Here is a 23,203-nt window from a genome sequence, read left to right on the forward strand (position 1 = left end):
CTTTTGTGGGCTTGGTGGCTCGCTGTTCTCGCCACAGGTTCTAGTCCCACTCTATGGGTGTCGTGGACACCCACGAGTGGGAATAGTCATGGGCCTACTGCCGGCATTCTGGCGGCAGGGATCTTAGCATCGGTATGCTGACCGCTGGGATCCCGATCGCCAGGATCATTACTACATCCCCCAAAAAAGGGCTGTGCATTTAAATGAACACACAACTGTGTATGTATCATGTATTTTACTTAGTAAATATACAAAAATAAATTAAATGCGCCTTAGGTACAGTATAGACTGTTCAGAAAAACAAGCGAGATAAGAATTGACAGTTCAGCTTCTTCTAAGTTTTGGTCTTCGCAGAGGTGTTTCTTAGCCTTTGACTGTTACGACTATGACATTCTGTGACATTACCGCAGAATCCTTTACAAAGCTAGTGATATTTTAAGGTTTAGTGCACTAGATGCCACTGTAACACCATAACCAGGATAAAATTTCAAAAGGCATATTACGTAGCCGAGTACTCCTTTTAATTCTAAGTAATAAAATTAGAACATTGGTGGAACTGTATGGGCCTTTGCTTTGAATGCTTATGTAACAGCACTAACACAAAATTAAATTGAAGGTTACATTAGTTAAGTGCAGAACTGCTGCCATTTTAACTTTCTAACCACCAGTTTGAGGCAAGCTACAGAGTAAATACAAAAGTCTTTGATTAAACAGGCCTTAGTAATACTTTAGAAAACTAATTTTGAAACTACATAAAGCAAAAAAAAAAAAGCCACATGTATTTTGTGGTGATGCAGGGGGATATCCTATTAGGCCCGGTAAGACATCAGGCCTAAGCAATTTTTCCCGATGTTTCACAAGATTGATCGCCTGTAAAAAAAAAAAAAAAAAAAAATGCAGTTTCTCCGTAAACACACAGGTTCAGTGAAACCTGTGTGTTTTAGGTAGAAACAGCCACGTTTTCGCACGGAAACAGGGCTGTTTCTGGGGGGCGAAACTAAATTCCCAATGACCGGGACAACCTGCAGTGTCACATGCCCACTGCAGCAGCAGCAGGCTGGGACTGCAAGCATAGCACCGTGGCCCGGAAGCTGCCCTCGGCGCGGTGACCCCGGTGGAATAGCCGGGGCAGCGCCGTAACCGCATCCCCCCTCTCCTTCACCCCTGGCAGCGGTCACATAACGAGGGAGCTCCCATGTGACCGGGGGAGCCAGAGGAGCAGCGCTGTACCAGGAGCTGTCAGCAGCCGGCACCCATTGCAGCTTCAGGTAACCCCCGATAAGTCACCGCTCATATTGGCTTATCGGGGGTAACAGAATAGCCCCCGGCAGGACAATTGGATATCCCCCTCAGAGAGAAAATCAAGAGAACATAAAGGACAAATAAAGTAAGTTTTGGCCTCTGCAAATGTATACTGTTAGCACTGCCTCAAAGTTCTCCAAGCTTTAATTGCTTTATGAATATATCGAGTAATGTTCTTAATTAGTCATCACTAACACTAAAAAATAAGATTTTAAACCTACCGGTAAATCTTTTTCTCGTAGTCCGTAGAGGATGCTGGGGACTCCGTAAGGACCATGGGGATAGACGGGCTCCGCAGGAGACATGGGCACTTTAAGAAAGACTTTAGGTATGTGTGTGCACTGGCTCCTCCCTCTATGCCCCTCCTCCAGACCTCAGTTAGAGAAACTGTGCCCAGAGGAGACGGACAGTACGAGGAAAGGATTTTTGTTAATCCAAGGGCAAGATTCATACCAGCCACACCGATCACACCGTATAACTTGTGATATACTAACCAGTTAACAGTATGAAAACAACATAGCATCAGTCCAAGACCAATGAAAACTATAACATAACCCTTATGTAAGCAAAACTATATACAAGTCTTGCAGAAGTGGTCCGCACTTGGGACGGGCGCCCAGCATCCTCTACGGACTACGAGAAAAATATTTACCGGTAGGTTTAAAATCTTATTTTTCTCTTACGTCCTAGAGGATGCTGGGGACTCCGTAAGGACCATGGGGATTATACCAAAGCTCCCAAACGGGCGGGAGAGTGCGGATGACTCTGCAGCACCGATTGAGCAAACAGGAGGTCCTCCTCAGCCAGGGTATCAAACTTATAGAACTTTGTGAAGGTGTTTGAACCCGACCAAGTAGCAGCTCGGCATAGTTGCAGTGCCGAGACCCCTCGGGCAGCCGCCCAAGACGAGCCCACCTTCCTAGTGGAATGGGCCTTAACAGATTTTGGTAACGGCAATCCAGCCGTAGAATGCACCTGCTGAATCGTGTTACAGATCCAGCGAGCAATAGTCTGCTTTGAAGCAGGGGCGCCCATCTTGTTGGCCGCATATAGGACAAACAGTGCTTCTGCTTTTCTGACTCTAGCCTTTCTGGCCACGTAAATTTTCAAAGCCCTGACTACATCAAGGGACTCGGAATCCTCCAAGTCGCGCATAACCACAGGCACCACAATAGGTTGGTTCATATGAAAAGATAACACCACCTTAGGCAAGAATTGAGGACGGGTCCGCAATTCTGCTCTATCCATATGGAAAACTAGATAGGGGTTTTTATGAGACAAAGCCGCCAATTCCGACACTCGCCTAGCCGAAGCCAAGGCTAACAACATGACCACTTTCCAAGTGAGATATTTTAACTCCACCGTTTTAAGTGGTTTAAACCAGTGCGACTTAAGGAAACTCAACACCACGTTAAGGTCCCAAGGCGCCACTGGAGGTACAAAAGGAGGCTGAATATGCAGCACTCCTTTCACAAAAGTCTGTACTTCTGGGAGAGAGAAGCCAATTCTTTTTGAAAGAAAATGGATAAGGCCGAAATCTGAACCTTAATGGAGCCTAATTTTAAGCCCAAATTCACTCCAGTTTGTAGGAAGTGAAGGAAACGGCCCAGGTGGAATTCTTCCGTAGGACAAATACAATAATAAACGCCCACTGACACACAGCAGAACCACAAGGGTCCTATCTCTGTCTGCGGGTGTATATTAATTCAGGCGCTGATGATTCTATTGATTTATAACAATGGTCAACAGGAATTAGCTACCTGTGTGCAGCTCCCACTTGGCAACCTGAACAATTACCAAAAAAAATATATACAATAATTCTATGAAAAGAGAGCGCATAAAATTTAAATAATTTAATTCCAGAATTTCATAAAAGACAAAGATGTCTAATCAATATGTACATAATAATACTTTTAAAATAACCAAGAGAACAACACCCTCAATTGTGATATAGCTATATCCTTAATCTTTTGCCCATCCAGAGTCCATATTACTATAGCAACTTGTGATTGTCATTTAGTGACCGTTTGGATCCCAAAGTCACTTTTTATGGACACTTAAATGCTGTAGCTATAATAGCTGTCTATCCCACATCCTCAAGAAACTCTCACTTGAAAAGATGATTTTATTCAAGGAAATATAGTGAGTCCAGCAAATCCTACTATTTCTGGACTCACTATATTTCCTTGAATAAAATCATCTTTTCAAGTGAGAGTTTCTTGAGGATGTGGGATAGACAGCTATTATAGCTACAGCATTTAAGTGTCCATAAAAAGTGACTTTGGGATCCAAACGGTCACTAAATGACAATCACAAGTTGTTATAGTAATATGGACTCTGGATGGGCAAAAGATTAAGGATATAGCTATATCACAATTGAGGGTGTTGTTCTCTTGGTTATTTTAAAAGTATTATTATGTACATATTGATTAGACATCTTTGTCTTTTATGAAATTCTGGAATTAAATTATTTAAATTTTATGCGCTCTCTTTTCATAGAATTATTCTTCCGTAGGAGCATTCCTGGCCTCACACCAAGCAACATATTTTCACCATATACGGTGATAATGTTTAGCTGTCACGTCCTTCCTAGCCTTTATCAGAGTACGAATGACCTCATCCGGAATGCCCTTTTCCGCTAGGATCCGGCGTTCAACCGCCATGCCTTCAAACGCAGCCGCGGTAAGTCTTGGAACAGACAGGGCCCCTGTTGCAATAGGTCCTGTCGTAGAGGAAGAGGCCACGGATCTTCTGTGAGCATTTCCAGCAGATCCGGATACCAGGTCCTTCGTGGCCAATCTGGAACAATGAGAATTGTCTGTACTCCTCTTTTCCTTATTATTCTCAACACCTTGGGATGAGAGGAAGAGGAGGAAACACATAGACCGACTGGAACACCCACAGTGTCACTAGGGCGTCTACAGCTACCGCCTGAGGATCTTTTGATCTGGCGCAATACCTCTGTAGCTTTTTGTTGAGGCGGGACGCCATCATGTCTATCTGGGGCAGTCTCCACTGACTTGCAATCTGTGCGAAGACTTCCTGATGAAGTCCCCACTCTCCTGGATGCAGGTCGTGTCTGCTGAGGAAGTCTGCTTCCCAGTTGTCCACTCCCGGAATGAACACTGCTGACAGTGCGCTTACATGATTTTCCGCCCAGCGAAGAATTCTGGTGGCTTCCGCCATTGCCACTCTGCTCCTTGTGCCGCCTTGGCGGTTTACATGAGCCACTGCGGTGATGTTGTCTGACTGGATCAGAACTGGTCAGTCGCGAAGTAAGGTCTCCGCTTGACGTAGGGCGTTGTATATGGCCCTCAGTTCCAGGATGTTGATGTGAAGACAAGTCTCTTGACTTGACCAAAGACCTTGGAAGTTTCTTCCCTGCGTAACTGCTCCCCAACCTCGGAGGCTCGCGTCCGTGGTCACCAGGATCAAGTCCTGAATGCCGAACCTGCGGCCTTCTAGAAGGTGAGCACTCTGAAGCCACCACAGGAAATACCCTGGCTCTGGGGGACAGGGTGATCAACTGATGAATTTGTAGATGTGACCCGGACCACTTGTCCAGTTGGTCCCATTGGAAAGTCCTCACATGGAACCTGCCGAAGGGAATGGCTTCGTATGAAGCCACCATCTTCCCCAGGACTCGAGTTCAGTGATGCACTGACACCTGTTTTGGCTTCAATAAGTTCCTGACCAGAGTCATGAGTTCCTGAGCTTTTTCTATCGGAAGATAAACTCTTTTCTGGTCTGTATCCAGAATTATGCCCAAGAAAGTCAGACGAGTCATAGGAACCAACTGCGACTTCGGGATATTGAGAATCCAGCCGTGTTGCTGTAACACCTTCAGTGAAAGTGAGACGCTGTTCAGCAATTGCTCTCTTGATCTCGCTTTTATGAGGAGATCGTCCAAGTACGGGATAATTGTGACACCTTGCTTGCGCAGGAGCACCATAATTTCCGCCATCACCTTGGTGAAAATCCTTGGGGCCGTGGAAAGCCCAAACGACAACGTCTGAAATTGGTAATGACAATCCTGTATCGCAAATCTCAGGTACGCCTGATGAGGTGGATAAATGGGAACATGAAGGCATTTATGCCTTTATGTCCAGAGATACCATAAAATCCCCCCCTTCCAGGCTGGCGATGACCGCTCTTAGAGATTCCATCTTGAACTTGAACCTTTTCAAGTATAGGTTCAGGGATTTTAAATTTAAAATGGGTCTGACCGAACCGTCCGATTTCGGGACTACAAACAGGGTTGAGTAATATCTCCTCCCTTGTTGAAGCAGGGGAACCTTGACCACCACCTGTTGAAGAAACAATTTGTGAATTGCATTTTAAACTATCTCCCTTTCCGGGGGAGAAGCTGGTAGGGTCGATTTGAAAAACCGGCGTGGAGGCACCTCTTTGAATTCCAGCTTGTAACCCTGGGAAACAATTTCTATTGCCCAGGGATCCACCTGTGAGTGAACCCAGATGTGGCTGAAAACTCGAAGACGTGCCCCCACTGGGGCGGACTTCTGTAGCGGAGCCCCAGCGTCATGCAGTGGATTTTGTAGAGGCCGGAGAGGACTTCTGTTCCTGGGAACTAGCTGTGTTGTGCAGCTTTTTTCCTCTGCCCTTACCTCTGGCAAGAAAGGACGCACCTCGTACTTTCTTGTTTCTTTGTGATCGAAAGGACTGCATTTGATAATGTGGCACTTTCTTAGGCTGTGAGGGAATATAAGGCAAAAAATTTGATTTACCAGCTGTAGCTGTGGAGACCAGGTCCGAGAGACCTTCCCCAAACAATTCCTCACCCTTGTAAGGCAAAACCTCCATATGCCTCTTTGAGTCGGCATCACCTGTCCATTGCCAGGTCCATAGGACTCGTCTAGCAGAAATCGACATAGCTTTGATTCTAGAACCCAGTAGACTAATGTCTCTTTGAGCATCTCTCATATATAAGACAGCATCTTTTATATGCCCTAGGGTTAATAAAATGGTATCCTTATCTAGGGTCTCAATTTCTGCTGATAAGGTATCTGTCCATGCTGCTACAGCGCTACAAACCCAGGCCGACACAATCGTCGGTCTGAGTAAGGTACCAGAATGTGTGTAAATGGACTTCAAGGTAACCTCCTGCTTGCGGTCAGCAGGATCCCTGAGGGTAGCCGTATCTTGGGATGGCAGCGCTACCTTTTTGGATAAGCGTGTCAATGCTTTGTCCACCCTAGGGGAGGATTCCCACCGTATCCTGTCCGTTGGCGGGAAAGGATACGCCATAAGAATCCTTTTGGGAATCTGCAGTTTTTTGTCTGGAGATTCCCAAGCTTTTTCACATAATTCGTTCAACTCATGTGAGGGGGGAAAGGTTACCTCAGGTTTCTTTCCCTTATACATGTGTACCCTCGTGTCAGGGACAGGGGGTTCCTCTGTGATATGCAAAACATCTTTTATTGCAATAATCATATATCGAATACAATTAGCCAATTTTGGCTGTAACTTTGCATCATCGTAGTCGACACTGGAGTCAGAATCCGTGTCGGTATCTGTGTCTACAATTTGGGATAGTGGGCACTTTTGAGACCCCGAAGGTCCCTGCGACATAGGGACAGACATGGGTTGACTCCCTGGCTGTTCCCTAGCTTCAGCTTTGTCTAATCTTTTGTGCAATAAATTTACATTAGCACTTAAAACATTCCACATATCCATCCAGTCATGTGTCGGCGTTGTCGACGGAGACACCCCATTCATTTTCTCCTCCTCCCCCTGAAAGCCTTCTACCTCAGACATGTCGACACACGCGTACCGACACACCACACACTCAGGGAATCCTCTTATCTGAAGACAGTTCCCCCACAAGGCCCTTTGGAGAGACAGAGAGAGAGTATGCCAGCACACACCCAGCGCTATATGACCCAGGAAAAAAAACTATATAAATATATGTTTACCCAGTAGCGCTGTTTGTACATATATATATATATAAATGCGCCAAATTATGTGCCCCCCCTTTTCTTCAAAACCCTCTTTCACCGTGGATTAAGCAGGGGAGAGTCCGGGGAGCTTCCTCTCAGCGCTGTGCTGTGGAGAAAATGGCGCTGGTGAGTGCTGAGGGAGAAGCCCTGCCCCCTCGGTGGCGGGCTTCTGTCCTGCTCAAATATACTAAAAACTGGCGGGGGCTCTTTATATATACAGTGCCCAGCTGTATATATATATATTTTTGCCAGAGAGAGGTTTATATGCTGCCCATGGCGCCCCCCCCTGCGCCCTGCACCCTTACAGTGACTGCCGTGTGTGAGGTGTATGGGAGCAATGGCGCACAGCTTCACCGCTGTGCGTTACCTCAGTGAAGATCTTGAAGTCTTCTGCCGCCTCTGAAGTCTTCTTTTCTTCTCATACTCACCCGGCTTCTACCTTCCGGCTCTGTGAGGAGGACGGCGGCGCGGCTCTGGGACGGACGGCGAGGGTGAGACCTGCGTACCGATCCCTCTGGAGCTAATGGTGTCCAGTAGCCTAAGAAGCAGAGCCTTGAAACTCACAGAAGTAGGTCTGCTTCTCTCTCCTCAGTCCCTCGATGCAGGGAGTCTGTTGCCAGCAGGCTCCCTCAACATAAAAAACCTAACAAATATACTTTGACAGGAAACTCAGGAGAGCTCCCTGAAATGCACCCAGTCTCCTCTGGGCACAGTAGTAAACTGAGGTCTGGAGGAGGGGCATAGAGGGAGGAGCCAGTGCACACCCATACCTAAAGTCTTTCTTAAAGTGCCCATGTCTCCTGCGGAGCCCGTCTATCCCCATGGTCCTTACGGAGTCTCCAGCATCCTCTACGACGTAAGAGAAATAAAGATTTACAAATAACTGAAGTCTTTCAGATATATAGGACATTTAATTTAGTGAAGGTACGTAATAAGGTCTTAAAATGTTGTAATGGGTTTGAGTCCTCGCAGGAACCTAGCGGTGTAGAGTTTGTATGTTCTTCCCATGTTTGTGTGGGTTTCCTCTGAGAATTTTGGTTTCATTTTACAATCCAAGAAACATACTATTATGTTAAGTAGCTTCTGAAAAAAAATGTTGTGTTTGTGTGTTCTTAAATTTAGAGTGTAAGCCCTAGTGCGGCATGGATGATATATATATATAAATTATATATTCTCTGTAAAGATCTAAATAATACATAAGTGCTATGTGGGGAAAAAAATAAAAATGAAATTAGAAATTAACTTTTAAATCCATTTTTAAATTAAAACTGTGTGTGTGTGTGTGTGTGTGTGTGTGTGTGTGTGTGTGTGTGTGTGTGTGTGTGTGTGGGAGGGTGTGTGGGTGGGAGGGTGTGTGGGTGGGAGGGTGTGTGGGTGGGAGGGTGTGTGGGTGGGAGGGTGTGTGGGTGGGAGGGTGTGTGGGTGGGAGGGTGTGAGGGTGGGTGTGCGCGCGCGCGCGCGCGCGCGTGGGCATGTGTGTGTCAGGCAATTGTTATTTTTCAACCTGGCCTTCGGTTTGTACAAATTGGTGTCAGAAACACCCCCCGTATACACAAAATGTCTTAGCTTTAACCAGAAGTGCAGTACAGACATGTCCTCATACATCATTGTTGAAGTCTCGCCAAACAGACCCTTTTGGCGCGTAAGGTCCCGCGAGAATCTTCTAGCATTCTGCTCTTTTTTTTTTTTTTATATAAAAAGTATTTTAGTCGCAAGACAAAGCAGCTATGATGCACCAGAAGACTGTGCTGATTAATTTGATACACAACACTTGTATATGTGTGTGTGATCGAGTCTCTGAATCTGCATAAAAAGTGCTACAGTGTAGCAGCTGCAACAAGTTCTGTGCTCTGTATACAGAATCAGTCACACACAATATACAAATGTCATACCAAATGAATCAGCACAGTCTCCTTGTGCGTCCTAATCGCATCACGTTGAGACTAAGACATATTTTCAGCAAAAAAACAGACACCGGACGCTAGCAGAGGCTAGACGTACGAGGACACATCTGTATGTACAGAACATGAAAGGGTGTGAACACAGCAAACAGCTTTGAAATCTGCGAGTATAGAAAATAACGTAACCATTTCTGACAGGGAGCAATTCTCAGTACAACTGTCATTTGCTATAATGCATTACCAGAATTTTGTTCCCACTAGACAGATTAGACCGCTAAATATTCAAGTGTGTACCCAGCTTTACAACCTGTAGGAGCTGTGCTCCATTAGTGATAACACAATTCCCTACAGGTTCCCAGATGCTGCGATTACAGCCACTATCTGGAAATTTAATAAATACTGCAGAATTTGTGATCTAAAACTGCCACAATTCCGCCAATATCACATCGAGGAAGATCGAATGGTTTTCGGGCATAGCAGATAATGCATTCAGAAGAATACATTGCCTATGTGTGTGTGTAGTCTTCTTCCAACAGTACTAACAGACAGATATAGAGCCGGAAATGATCTGGATATTCTTCTTGAGAACACACAAACACGGTAAATGATAATCTGGCCACTTGATGGTCAGTACTTGTGTACTCACAATAATATGAGGTAGAAAGGGTATAGTAAATGGCAGATAACGGAGACTGATGGAGAAAGGGCAGATATAACAAACATTTTGTGTAAAACTGTATTCAGAACAAATGAACGTTATTTAAATCAATATTCAGATTGATTATAAGTTAATATATTATGTGGAAGATGAATAGAGATGTTCATATAAATAGGACATTGACTATTCCTAATATGTAAACAGTTTGTGGCTAAAGCTGAATGAGCATAATTTACAATTGAAAAAGTTGTATGCATAAATTGGGGGCAATTAATTTACACGCATATTGTTACATAATGGTAGGCTAATCTGTGCTAGCACCTCTACATAATGCAAGCGGAAATCAGCCTCTGATGGTATGTACTGCAAAGTCGACAATCAATTCAGGCGGCACTCATGTGCCATTTAATTATACCCATTGTGCAACAAACACATTTAATATTAGGCATCAATTAAACTTAAAGAAACTTCCTCTACTACAGCACAAACTACTTCCAGACTTAAGGGCCCTACACACTGGCAGATAAAACGCATGATATGAACGAGAACGCGTCCATATCGTGCAATGTGTAGGCACCAACAATTAACGATGTGCGGCCCCGCGCTCGTTAATTGTTGGTGCCACGTCGCTTATGCATGCAGGCCAATATGGACTAGATTGTCCATATTAGCATGCATCGCTATGGAGCCGGGTGACGGGGGAGTGAAATTTTTTTTACTCCCCCCGTCACCTCCCCCCCCCCCTCTCTCTCTGCCTGGTCGGCCGAATCCGCCATCGGGCAGCTCGGCGGCGGATCTGCCAGTGTGTAGGGCCCATTACATGTGAAACTAAAAATTAAAAAGAACATTTTACATTAACACACACCCTCACAGAGTCTGTGCTTAAGCAACAAAGAAAGCAATATCAGTGTAATAGCAGTGTTTGCAAATAGCCAATCACAAAGAGTTTGCTAATGCAGACGACTGCCATAAGTCATAATTTACCTGCCACTGACCACCCACCAATAACCCGGCCTTCACAATCATATACTTCTTTTTCTCAGTCTACATGCATCACGGCAGTACAGATGGTGTAATGGTTAGCATTACTGCCTCACAGCACTGAGGTCATGAGTTTGATTCCCACTATGTGTGGGGTTTGTATATTCTCCCCGTACTTGCATGGTTTTGCTCCTGGGTACTCCGGTTTCCTCCCACAATCCAAAAATATACTTGTAGGATAATTGGCTACTGACAAAATGAACCCTAGCGTGAATGTGTGCGAGTACATGTGGTAAGGAATATAGATTGGGGCAGGGACTGGATGTGAATGGCCAAATATTATCTGTAAAGTGCTGCGAATATATGTGCGCTATATAAATAACTGGTAGTAAATAAATCACAATTGTGCATCTACATTCCAGCCATCCAGGTACAGGCAGGCGCAAGTGGCAGAACCATGCAAATCTGAATGTTGCAACAGAACACAGGTGGAGGGGTGCTTCACATATCCCAATGTCCCATACGACAAAAAAATCAAATGTGCTTATGTGTATGCCATCTGTTCCGAGCATGTACAGTGCAAATTCTTGTGTTACATGCTACACCAACACCAACTAGCACAGCACTCACACAGCATTACCTACTTTACGGGTACCCTGTAAAACAACTACTTAAACTCTAAATTAAATCTTAATATGAAAGAGGATGATCTTTACTATCTGACCCCTATTTTGCCCCAAAACACAACATAAGACTTGCAGTGATTATATTCTGTACATGACATACAGAGAATGAATATATATGTTTGTTTTTTATTATGAAGGATCTTACCTGGCAGAAATCTCACAAAACGAGGCATAAAATGAAACTGAGGACATGTAGGGCTATGATCTTCCGCAGAAGGACCTAAAATGATTTAAAAAATGCAATTGTTTACCATACAAAGCCAATATTATATTGCAATTAAGATAACCATGACACAATCAGATGGATCCAAAAGACACATCTGGACATTAGATTTATAGCAGGATATATACAATTACATAATTAAAATAAAACAAATTACGTATTATGCTGTATAGGAGGCACATGTTTAGAGGGCTAACAGATCATTCAATATTAAAAACATTACATATCCAGAGCCAAGCAAACAAGACAGAGCTTGTGTCACTATGCTTTTCGAATATAATAAATACATAGCAAATAACCTCATTCATTGGAACGTCTTTCGTATTAGTATGTTCAAAATATCATACATTCCATTTTAAAAGATATCACATTATTATTTTATTTTTTTATTTTATACAGTACTTTCAATAATCAAATCTCCTGATATCACCTGACCTGGAAGGGTTCCTCACTTGGAACCAGGTTTTCTGATGTCCAATACAAAGGACTAATTACATGGATGGGAAAGGATGCAGCGCAGTGATAAAATCAGCCTCCACCATTACAAAACTTCATAATACTAATGGCCTAATTCAGACCTGATCGCACCAACAACATTTTCCTCTAATGGGCAAAACCATGTGCACTGCAGGTGGGGCAGATATAACATGTGCAGAGAGAGTTAGATTTGGGTGAGGTGTGTTCAAACTGAAATCTAAATTGCAGTGTAAAAATAAAGCTGCCAGTATTTACCCTGCACAGAAACAAAATAACCCACCCAAATCTAACTCTTTCTGCACATGTTATATCTGCCCCACCTTAAGTGCACATGGTTGTGCGCATTAGAGAAGGATTTTGCTGTTGCAATCAGGTCTGAATTAGGCCCTACGGATCAAAGTGTCAGCATTAATGAAAGCCACACTCCAGCTTTAATCATCGGTTAAGTGGTGGAATAACAAGGCAGTAAACAGGTCAGTCATAAAAATGCTGCCGGTGGATAAATAAATTATGTCTTTAGGTGACCTGAAGAATGCAGAGAGGGAGCGAGTACAAATCAGAGACTCATTTCAAAATGGTATGGGGCAGGGTAGCAATGATAAGGCGTGCTCTATACCAATTTCATAGACAGACTTTATGTACATGCCCAGTCTCCTCAGTTGTCTGCCGGGGAGCTAGAGCTACAGTATCTGTGGGCAAAGGATTGGTTGACACCACCCAGCTCTGTGTCCTTAATGCTGTTGTGCATACAGCGGAGAACCTCTAGGGAAATCAAACTGGTAATCATTTGCATATGGTAAAGGTGGAACAGAGGACTGAAAAATGACATGACACTATTAATCACCTCATGAGAAGACAGTACTTCCCATTATATCTAACAAGTAGTACATAGAATATCCTGTTTTTCAGAATGTCCCACATACCGAGACAAAGGATTGCTACCTGCACCTGTATGTAATGGTGGTTTATCTTTTACGGACAAGTACATAAGCTGTAGGTGAGTGCATGACATTACTAATATAAATAATGTGTTGTTCATTTTATTACAGATAATACTTTTTTCATTGTACATTGAAGGCAGTAAACCTGTGACATGCGGGGGAGTTTGTGATGTTGCAGGCCAGCAATGTCAAAGGAAGGTTGAAAAAGATTTTACCCAGATCTTATATCTTTGCATTGTCTAAAAATCCCACATATTTCTTTCTGTACTCTTTCCATTCAGTTTTATAAAGTTTTAAGTTGCGATAAAACAGAGGTATGGGGTGATGGCTCAGACACACACGGTCATACATGGAAAAGGTCACCTTGCACTATCTGAAGCTGCATGGCATGCTTTCCTGCTCATTGTTACGCGATTAAAGAAAGCTTTAATGTCGTCTGAAAGAGTACCTTTTCTTGTTGCTGGACCAGAGGTGTGCGCTATGCTGCTTTCCCAGAAATGTCATAGAAAACATGTATGCTCGTATATATGTGGATGGCCGTGCAGTTATCTAAAAGTGAAATGCCTTTTTCAAGGACCAGGATGAATACTCACATTTGTACATAATACAATGTAAGAAGCAGCAGATGCTGTATACACCACAGGAAGTAACTTAAGTAAACAGCCATAACCCTTTACACTACAGAATAGGGGCAGATGTATTAAGCCTGGAGAAGTGATAATGCAGTTGTAAGTGCAAGGTTATAACGCACCAGCCAATCAGATCCTAACTGTAAATTTACATATTGACGCTGATTGGCTGGTGCATTACCACCTTGCACTTATCACTGCTTTATCACTTCTCCAGGCTTATTACATCTGTCCCAAAGCCTTATTGTGCTTGTTCAGGTGCATCATGGGGTCTAAATATTGGGAAAGCTAGCATTGAGAGCAGAAGACTTTAGTTTGGGTGGGATTAAAATATTAAAAAGAAAAATGCTATTTTGTAAAAGGAAAAACAACACATGGGAGCCTATCCGTAGGTGGTGAGTTCTAAATATAACAGCAGGTGATAATTCAAGCTTTCCCACTAAAAGTAATTAAGAAATTAAGAAACTTCCACAGGTTGGTACAGCTACCATCTTCCAGCATTGAAAAAAAAAAAAAAAAACCTGCTGGGAAATTAAAATGAATAGGGGAACAAAATTACACAAAGAGGCTTATCAGCGAGTACAGCAATAAGAGTACCTTATGCTTGTGGTTTTGATTTTGACACGCAATAAACTAAAAATACCTAACAAGATAGAATTTTTATTATGTGCTGGAACACTGAGGAATAAAAAAACAGACATGACACGTAGGCTACTAAATGGTTCAGTGCACGTAAAGCCCACGGGGTAAAACATTTCAGAAACAGAGTAAAACAAACGTACCAATAAGATTCCAGTCATGAAGCTCTAATATGTCCCTGAACAGATAGGAAGAGAATCGTTCCAGTCCCTTCACACAGAAATGCTGTGGAAAACACATAGGTTATAAATTAGTATCCAAACTGCCATTAACCTCCTCACAGGTGTGCAGGAAATGACAATCAGGTATGGAGGTCAGCGCCGAAGCACAAAAAAGGAACATTATGACACGTATCATTATAAAAATACACCATAACATCCCCAGAACACCTTAATGCAATCTTTTTACTTTTACTTCTTCAAATATAATGAAGTGCCCTATTCAGTGGAGTGATTCCGAGCTGATTGTAGATGTGCTAAATTTAGCACATCTACGATCAGATTCTCTGACATGTGGAGGAACGCCCAGCAAAGGGCTAGTCCGCCCTGCATGTCAGCCCCCCCTGCACAGGTGCGACAGCATCGCAAAGCTGCACTGGCAGGCGGCTACCCGACATGTTTTGGGTCTCAGCGACTGCGTGTGATGTCACGCAGCCGCAGCGGCCTGTCCCAGCAACGCGCCCCCTCGCCTTTGGCACGCCCTCTCCCGCACCGCGACCTCCTCTGCCTGTCAATTAGGCAGAGGCGATCGCACCAGCCGTTGCAGCGATCACCTCTAAATTAGACCCCAGGTCTCTTAATTTTTTATTTAGTCAGGACATGTCAGTGAGCATGGAAAGAAATGTATAAGGTCACTGATAACGGGTGTGATACAGAAGATAGATATTATAAAGGTCGACAGTGATTAGGTGGATAGTCGAAAGGTCGACAGGGTGAAAAAGCCTATTAATAAAGGGTTATTTGTGTTTTAAACATATTTCACCAAAATTAGTAAAATGAGTCCCCTCTTGGGCTCACTTTGCTCGCCAAGCTTCGGGCTCACAGCAAGGTTTCTGTAGGTAATAGTTAGTAATAGTAAATGTAGCGAAAACTTCTAAAACCATGTGTGTCAGCTTTTTTCATGTCAATCTTTTGACTCTGTCGACCCTATGGTGTTGACCTTGTAACCTACCTATCTATCTATCTATCTATCTATCTATCTATCTATCTATCTATCTATCAACCACCTCCCACTGATAACATCACACAAATACATGTAGAATGAGTATCATGGCTTTAATACTGCAAAGGGGATACGGTCGTTCGGTCGAAAGTCATTAGGTCGACATTGGTATTAGGTCAACATGCACTAGGTCGACATGTGCATTAGGTCGACAGGTCAAAAGGTCGACATAAGTTTTTCAAATAAATACATTTTTGGACTTTTTCATACTTTACAATCCACGTGGACTACAATTGGGAACGGTAACCTTGCCCAAAGCTTGCGAGCCATGTGAGGGGACATGGTGCACTGACTGGGGTTCCTGGTCACTTTACGAAGAAGACAACACCAAAAAAAGTCCAAGAACTCATGTCGACCTTTTCACCCGTCGACCTAGTACATATCGACCTAATGCCCATGTCGACCTAGTGCATGTCAGCCTAATCACCTTTGGTGATTGCACATCAGTTCTGTTGCAAAGAACAATGTACAGTACTACAGTGACTGTGGTTTGAACCCCTGCAGTATTATTCTGGCAGTGCCTAGACTGTAAACTGATACAGTGATGGGACTGTCATTCCCAGAGAAGCTGTACAGAAAAAAGCATAACTGTAATCAAACTGTGTGGGCCGCAGAATACAGTTGTCCCTGGAGACCATGGAGGCCCAGAATCACAAGCATATGCAAATGTAAATTGACATATGCCTACTATGAAGATACAGCACAGATTGACCCATTTTGGCCATGAGATGTACTAAATAACCTTGCAGCCGTATTACTGCACAATTTCTAGTTCAGGCCTGGCCAAACTGTGGCTCTCCATCTACTGTGGAACTACAAATCCCAGCATGCCCTGCAACAGTTTTAGAATTCCCTAATACGCTGTATCAAATGTATATGCATGATTTGCCGCTTAGTGATATTGGTGGCCAATTGCCACAATTTTTTTTCTGGTAGCTAGCAATTTTAGTTACAAATTGCTCAGAGTGAGTTAGCATGAATCATAGCTATCCCGCTTGCACAGATCATTATCAATCTACTACAAAAAGGAAGCTTATTTTAGAGGGAAAAAAAACATAAAAAAGAATAAACAAACCCACAGCATGCAAATTAAATCCAGCTCAATACACCTCTGTAATGTTCTGTGCGACAAAGATGCATTGTTAAGCATCTGTACGCACATAGGCAGCCAAGCATGACAATAAGACTATGTTAAGACTAGCAAGTCCCCTGCTGTATTTTATTGCTAGTTTGCCAACATTACGACAGATTCAATAGCAGACAATGAATCATTTTGAAGTCTGCATTCATCTTATTTAAAAATGTCATTCCAGACCTTTTAAATATTAGGGAAAACAAAAAAGGCACGGCATAAAAAGCAGCAAGCAGGAGATGCTTGGACAAAAAAAAAAACATAGAACAGCATAATATGAACAGAAAATTAGATTCTGTTAATATAATAACGTCTGGTTCATTAGGCTTTAATTATACTCTGCACGCAGCGCTGTAGTTGTCTGTGCCTATTTGAGAAACTGAGATTGTCATCTCCCCCTTAAGATATGATAAAAGCAATAAACAAATCTTGCAACACTTTGCGAGGGTGTAATGGGCAATCTTCCCTCTCCTGAGAGAAAACAGATTAATAAATATTTGAATAACATGATCTGTAGATTAACTCCTGCGATTTCAGACCACTTTGGTAACATAAGCTTGGCCTGGGTTTTAAGGCATACCTGTTTAGCGGCCAAAATAAATATATGGGCAAGCAAACATTGAAGTCCCTCAGTCTATTACAGGTGGCTTTCATTATCGAGTTCTGAATGACCCTCTCTCCACACACTATTACCATCACATAGAATTATCCTTAATGTGAAGAACAGCCCTGCAGGTTACTGTGCACAATGCAAAATGGAACATGGAACATGTGTCTTGTAAATGGATTGCAAGTCATAGTAGCATGCCAGCATAGCCGGGACACAGCAATAGGACAATTCTTAAACTGAAACAAGGAGAAGATTCAGGGATTTTTCATATAGAACAATGGGTTTCTAGCCAGAGAAGTGCACTGTACACAGAAAAAAAAAGCTTCTCTGTCCGTTTGCTGAATGTCACCTTTTTAATGAATTTAGATGAAACCGACAAGAACAAATGTACTCATCCAAAAGAGTGGGGCAAGTTAATTTGCTATTGACTTGCTTGTCGCGGCTGGGGAAGGTGCTGATATAATAAAATGCATATGTGTGCCCTGCCCATGAACTGCTTCAATGTCTGAGAGGATGTGGAGAAGTGATCCTCTAATTCACCTGCCGCCTGCATATCCCATTGGGGTTTAGCAAAGTCAAAAACACTAAACCGGGAGGACATCAAAGAACAAAGTTATAATGAAGGTGGTGGGAGCACATTCAGCTACTTATTACAAAATCCATTTCTTCTTCTTTAGTACTCGGATATCAGGGGAACAGCGATAAAATGTGTATACAGAAAATTGCAAACGTCTAAATACAGTCAATTAAATGTCAGTCAGGCGGACAATGGATTTTATTAGGTGGAATCCGGCAAAAAAGGGGTTACATGTGTGATTCCTTACCTCTGGCATCATTTCCTCAATGAAATGAATTGTGTAGTCAATGTTAAACCGGATTACTTTGCACAGGGGAATCTGCAACAGCAACAAGAACAGCAATATTTTTTTAAGGGATAACTCAAGACTGCAGCATCTCTAAAAGCACTTAGCTCCAAATGAAGGCAGTGTATAAAACAAAGAGAGAGGAAAAATACTGTAGAATGAGAGATGGTCTTTCCAGCTCTTCAAGGTTCAGCAGCTCCAGCAGTGTGGAACACGATCACCATCTAGTGGGTAAAGTGGTTAAGTCAATTGAATTCTAACCAGTTTAAAGTACTAACATACAAGGTGAGTAACAGCCTGTGGAATTACTGCTTAACGCACGAGTCCAGCAGATTCCGCTAACAGCTGCGCTCTGATTCTATGCAGGTTATCCAGGAAAGAAAACATTGCTTGTTTTTGGTGTGAGCAGAAGACAAGCATGGATATTCTCCAGTAACCATTCAATATGTGAGCAGACACACATCACATGCAGTTTGGTAATTGGATCTGCCCAGTGGTGGGATTCAGCCGGTTCGCACCGGTTCTTCAGAACCGATACCTAAAGTTAGGTATGGTTCTTAGAACCGGTTGCTAATTGCGTGGGTGCTCCCGGGCCCGAGCACCCATGGACCGCGAGGAGCACCCATGGAATCCGCCGCTGCCCCAGTAGCGCTAGCCGCCGCAGTAGATTGAGACACGCTGGGGGCTGCGGAAGTGCTTCTGTACCATAGCAATGTAAAAAAAAACAACCAAAAATGGCCGCGCCAAGGAGGATACAGATGCTAGAGGTCACATTTGACCTCTAGCACCTGTCTCCTCGGCGGCGGGCATTTTAAGAGGGTGTTTTTTTTACACTGCTATGGTACAGAAGCGCTTCCGCAGCCCCCAGCGCGTCTTAATCTACTGCGGGGGCTGCGGGGGCTAGCAGTAACCACTGAAGTCCTCACCCACCCTTCTCAACTTTACTGGGGCAGCGGCCAGGAGATACCTGGCAACACGCAGGAAACCCCTGACAACGCACAGGAGACCCCTAGCAACATGCATGAAACCCCTGGCAACGCACTGGAGAACCCTAGCAACATGCATGAAACCCCTGGCAACGTACAGGAGACCCCTAGCAACGCGCATGAAACCCCTGGCAACGCATAGGAGACCCCAGGCAATGTAAGTGGCATTATTGTGTGTGGGCATAAAATGGTGTCAGGACCATAACTGTGTGTATCATAATATGTAATTGGCATTACAGTGTGTGGCATAACGCATAATGGATGTTATTTGAGTATTAAATGCATGAATTATTAAACTACCTTTCGGTATACTTAAAATGGTCATTAGGACATAGAACCGGTTGTTAATTTATTTGAATCCCACCACAGGATCTGCCCCATAACATAGCCTACAGTATGTCATTGTGTTCATTGAGTAATTTTTTATTGATTTGATGGGTGGCATATAATGTTACATTATTCCTAAGTACAATGGCCACCTATAAACACTGTACAAACAGCCCAATGTGGGCTTATCCAATAATAGGATTTTGGTACTTACCAGGTAAATCCTTTTCTTTGAATCCATAGGGGGCACTGGAGTACTCTTGGGATATGGACGGGCGGAGCCGAACAAAGGCACTGAATATTCAAATTTAGGACTCTCCCCCCCCTCCATATCCCCAAGTACCTCAGTGTACTTTGCCAGTGTTTTTTACTGAGCGAACAGGATATAGAGAGGTTGACAATGGAGAATCCCTATAACATAACGGACAACCACAAAGTTGATCCGTAACCTTATTGTCAACTAAACAGTTGACACCTTAACCGATAGAACTTTATAATTTGAGCCAATTGGTGAAAATGTGTTACCCTAAGCTCCTTCGAGCTTAATACCATCCAAGTTAAATTTGTTCACTAAGCTCCCTTGAGCTTACAACAACCCAGGTAAAACTGCTCTGGGTGGGCGTCCAGTGCCCCCTATGGATTCAAAGAAAAGGATTTACCTGGTAAGTACCAAAATCCTATTTTCTTTATCATCCACTAGGGGTCACTGGAGTACTCTTGGGACGTACCAAAGCTTCCCTCGTGGGCGGGAGAGCTGTTTGATACTTGTAACAGTAGGCAGCCAAAGCTAAATGCTGATGGCGCCACCATTCATAACGTGTAAACGTGCACAAACGTGGTGCACTAAAGGCTATGTAGCCGCGTCGTAAACGCTCCACGACCCGCTGGGTGTGACATTCCCACAGAACCTGTGGGATGCTATTACTGACGTAGGCGATTGTAACTTAGCCTTAAGTAAGCCTGACTTGTAGTCATTATTATCCAACTGGATAAAATCTGCTGAGAAACTGGCTAACCCCAGTTTGCAGTATCATATAGAACAAACAACGTATTCATATCACGTACTACATATATAAACGCGTAACGCGTGTACCACATTCAGAATTTTAGAATGTGCTGTCCCCACAGGAACCACTATTGGTATATTGATGTGAAGAATACGAAAGCGGATTTTGTCGGAAGATCTGCTTTGTAATGAGAAAACTCAAATACGGTGGCTTGGAATACAAGGCACCCAAATATGAAAACAAAATCCTTGCCGAAGCACCCTTGGCGAAGCCAAGGCTAGAAGAAAAATGTTTTCCAAAGTGAGAACTTAATACCCATTTGTTGTACGGGTTCAAAAATATGAAACTTAATTCCCATTTGTTGAAAGGATTCCAAAATATGAAAACTAAGAAATCTGAACCCAACCTCAAATCGCCTGGCGCTGTAGGTGGGATAAATAGAGTCTGAACTTTGGTGACACCTTGTAGAAAGATGTTTACAGACGTAAATAGAGGCAAACGCTTTGAAAATAAGTTTACCACACAGATACCTGCACTCTTAGTGCAGATGAACGCAGTTTTCCATCCCATCCCGTTTAACAGAATACGGGTACTTGAAGTATGATGTTGGAAACTTCCGAGGTTTACAACCTATGTAAGCACACGAAATTTTTTAATTATGAGCTGCCTTAAGCGGCTTACTATTTCGTAACATGGTTGGTATAACCGATACTGTAATTCTCTATTTTTTAAGAGAGAGGTCTGAACTCTCACCCCGTCAACCGCAGCTGCGGTACATAGATAATAGGTACATAGGTAACTATGGGTAAAAGAACGTTCCGTGATGTAACAGGTTGGCCGTATTATGAGCGGGGCAAGATCGTGTGCAAGTATTACTTGAAAATTCGAGAAGCAAACTTCTCCGAAACCCATGAGATACCACCAGTATGACTGTGACGAACTGTCTTCTGATCCGTTTTGGCAACGAAGAGAGAAGCGGAAAATGGTGGAGCCAGATACACGATGCTGAATGACCCCATGAATGTGATGTACATATACTGAGCTTTTGTAATTGTGGCGAGATGCCATTATGTATACTTGGGGTAACCGCCTTCTGTGGACTCACATATGAAACACCTCTGGATTTAATGTCCAGTTTTCAAGATCCAAACCCTGACGGGTGAGATCTTTTGTCTAACAAATGTCCACTCACGGATTGATGTCTTGACATTTTCACATAATGGCGTTCTGAGCCATTGAAGATTTGAGTTACCTGCCGCATTGCCATGCGGCTTCTTGGTTTTCACTGGTTGTTGTGTATGCAACTGCCGTTGCTTTGTTTGACTGCTTAAGGGCAGCGTGAGCTAGGCATGAAAAAACAAAATTACATGAAACTCACGGTTGTTCCTGTCTACAGAAATCTTTAGTAAAAAGCGAAAGATTTATTCGTTCTGAAGAGAACCCAGAGTCTATCCCTGGACAGACTGAAAACGAATTATTTATTGCATTGTAAAATGCACAGAGTTCTAGGACATTTATCTATTGCATTGTAAAATGCACAGAGTTCTAGGACATTTATTGACAGCAATCTGTCGTGTTTTAGAACCTTTGCGTTGATTTTAACTACAAATCCTGACTCTCTGTGACTGTCGTCCAGAGTATACGCACCCTTGTCCCTCTGTGAGAAACGCGATTGAAAACACATCTTTATTCTTAATAAGTGAATACACCAATGTACCGCTAATGTGCGTGTACCTTTGTTCTTGCTGGTGTAGTAGGTAAAAGTCTTTGATTTACCGTATTTATAATCTTACCTAGGAATTGACATCGTTTAGACCGACTTAGATGTGATTGTTTTCGAACTTAATCTGCTACCGCAGTATACCTTAGTAGCGCAAGATAGAGGAACTTTGTTGATACATAGTTCTTATGTGAGATGAGCGATTATTCCAACATCACTTTGGTAAATACCGGCAGCGATAAGCAACGGTATAAATGAAATGGTTAATGGTTGTGGCGATTTGCAAACGCTAGAACCTGTGATGAAGAAACCGGACTGGGTAAATACGCATTGTGAAGATCAAATGCAATTATACAATTTTGTGGCTGCAATAAGCAAAAACTAACTGCAGAAAATCCATTTTCATTTTCTAACTGTAGTAAATGACTTGCTGATTGATATTGCAACGGAGCTGTTTGATTTTGCTCAAACAGACGGGAATAAGTCATTTTGACTCTGTTGGCGTACTATTGACTGGTTTATAACCCAGCAAAGACTAAATGACAACCTGCCAAACCGTTCGCCAGAAGCAGTTTTGTACTCTAAGCTGTAAATAGCTGAGACATATATGAGTTGAAGTCATGAAACCTCGCAAATGTAACGTGAAAAGACGCACTTCCACAAATGTAAAAGAGGTCATCAAACCACTGGCTTGCTGACTGTAACGTCCTGTCGTTACAAGACGTGACTGATGTTTATAAAAGAATAAAACGCTGTTACAAGTATATTGTATGCGCTAATGTAGAATATCGTAAAGGGATAAAATGTCGTTACACATATATCCAATTTAGGAGCAAACAAGCTCTGGGCTTGTCGCGCTTAACTAGCGACAATTTGAAAATAACCGGCGTTAGCAAAAGCTTTACAGATATACTCTGCAGCTTCTTTTAACCGTGATCGGCAT

The 23,203-nt window shown here is 43.0% G+C and overlaps 1 protein-coding gene and 1 non-coding gene across 3 annotated transcripts in view; both read right to left on the minus strand.

The window, feature by feature from the left end:
* DROSHA (drosha ribonuclease III) overlaps window positions 1-23,203 on the minus strand; it is a 604,359-nt gene that overhangs the window by 415,469 nt on the left and 165,687 nt on the right. For both annotated transcript variants that reach the window (XM_063922973.1, XM_063922974.1), the window contains 3 exons: window positions 18,182-18,253; window positions 14,538-14,619; window positions 11,631-11,705 (listed from right to left, as the gene is read on the minus strand). In XM_063922973.1, coding sequence (XP_063779043.1) covers window positions 11,631-11,705; window positions 14,538-14,619; window positions 18,182-18,253 — 229 coding nt within the window. The remainder of the gene's footprint in view (window positions 1-11,630; window positions 11,706-14,537; window positions 14,620-18,181; window positions 18,254-23,203) is intronic.
* Window positions 21,875-21,990, minus strand: LOC134931302 (U5 spliceosomal RNA). Its single transcript, XR_010179083.1, has one exon. It is a non-coding gene; the product is annotated as a U5 spliceosomal RNA (small nuclear RNA).

The sequence above is a fragment of the Pseudophryne corroboree genome, chromosome 5 (genome assembly GCF_028390025.1).
Source record: "Pseudophryne corroboree isolate aPseCor3 chromosome 5, aPseCor3.hap2, whole genome shotgun sequence".
NCBI classification, from domain to species: Eukaryota; Metazoa; Chordata; class Amphibia; order Anura; family Myobatrachidae; genus Pseudophryne; species Pseudophryne corroboree.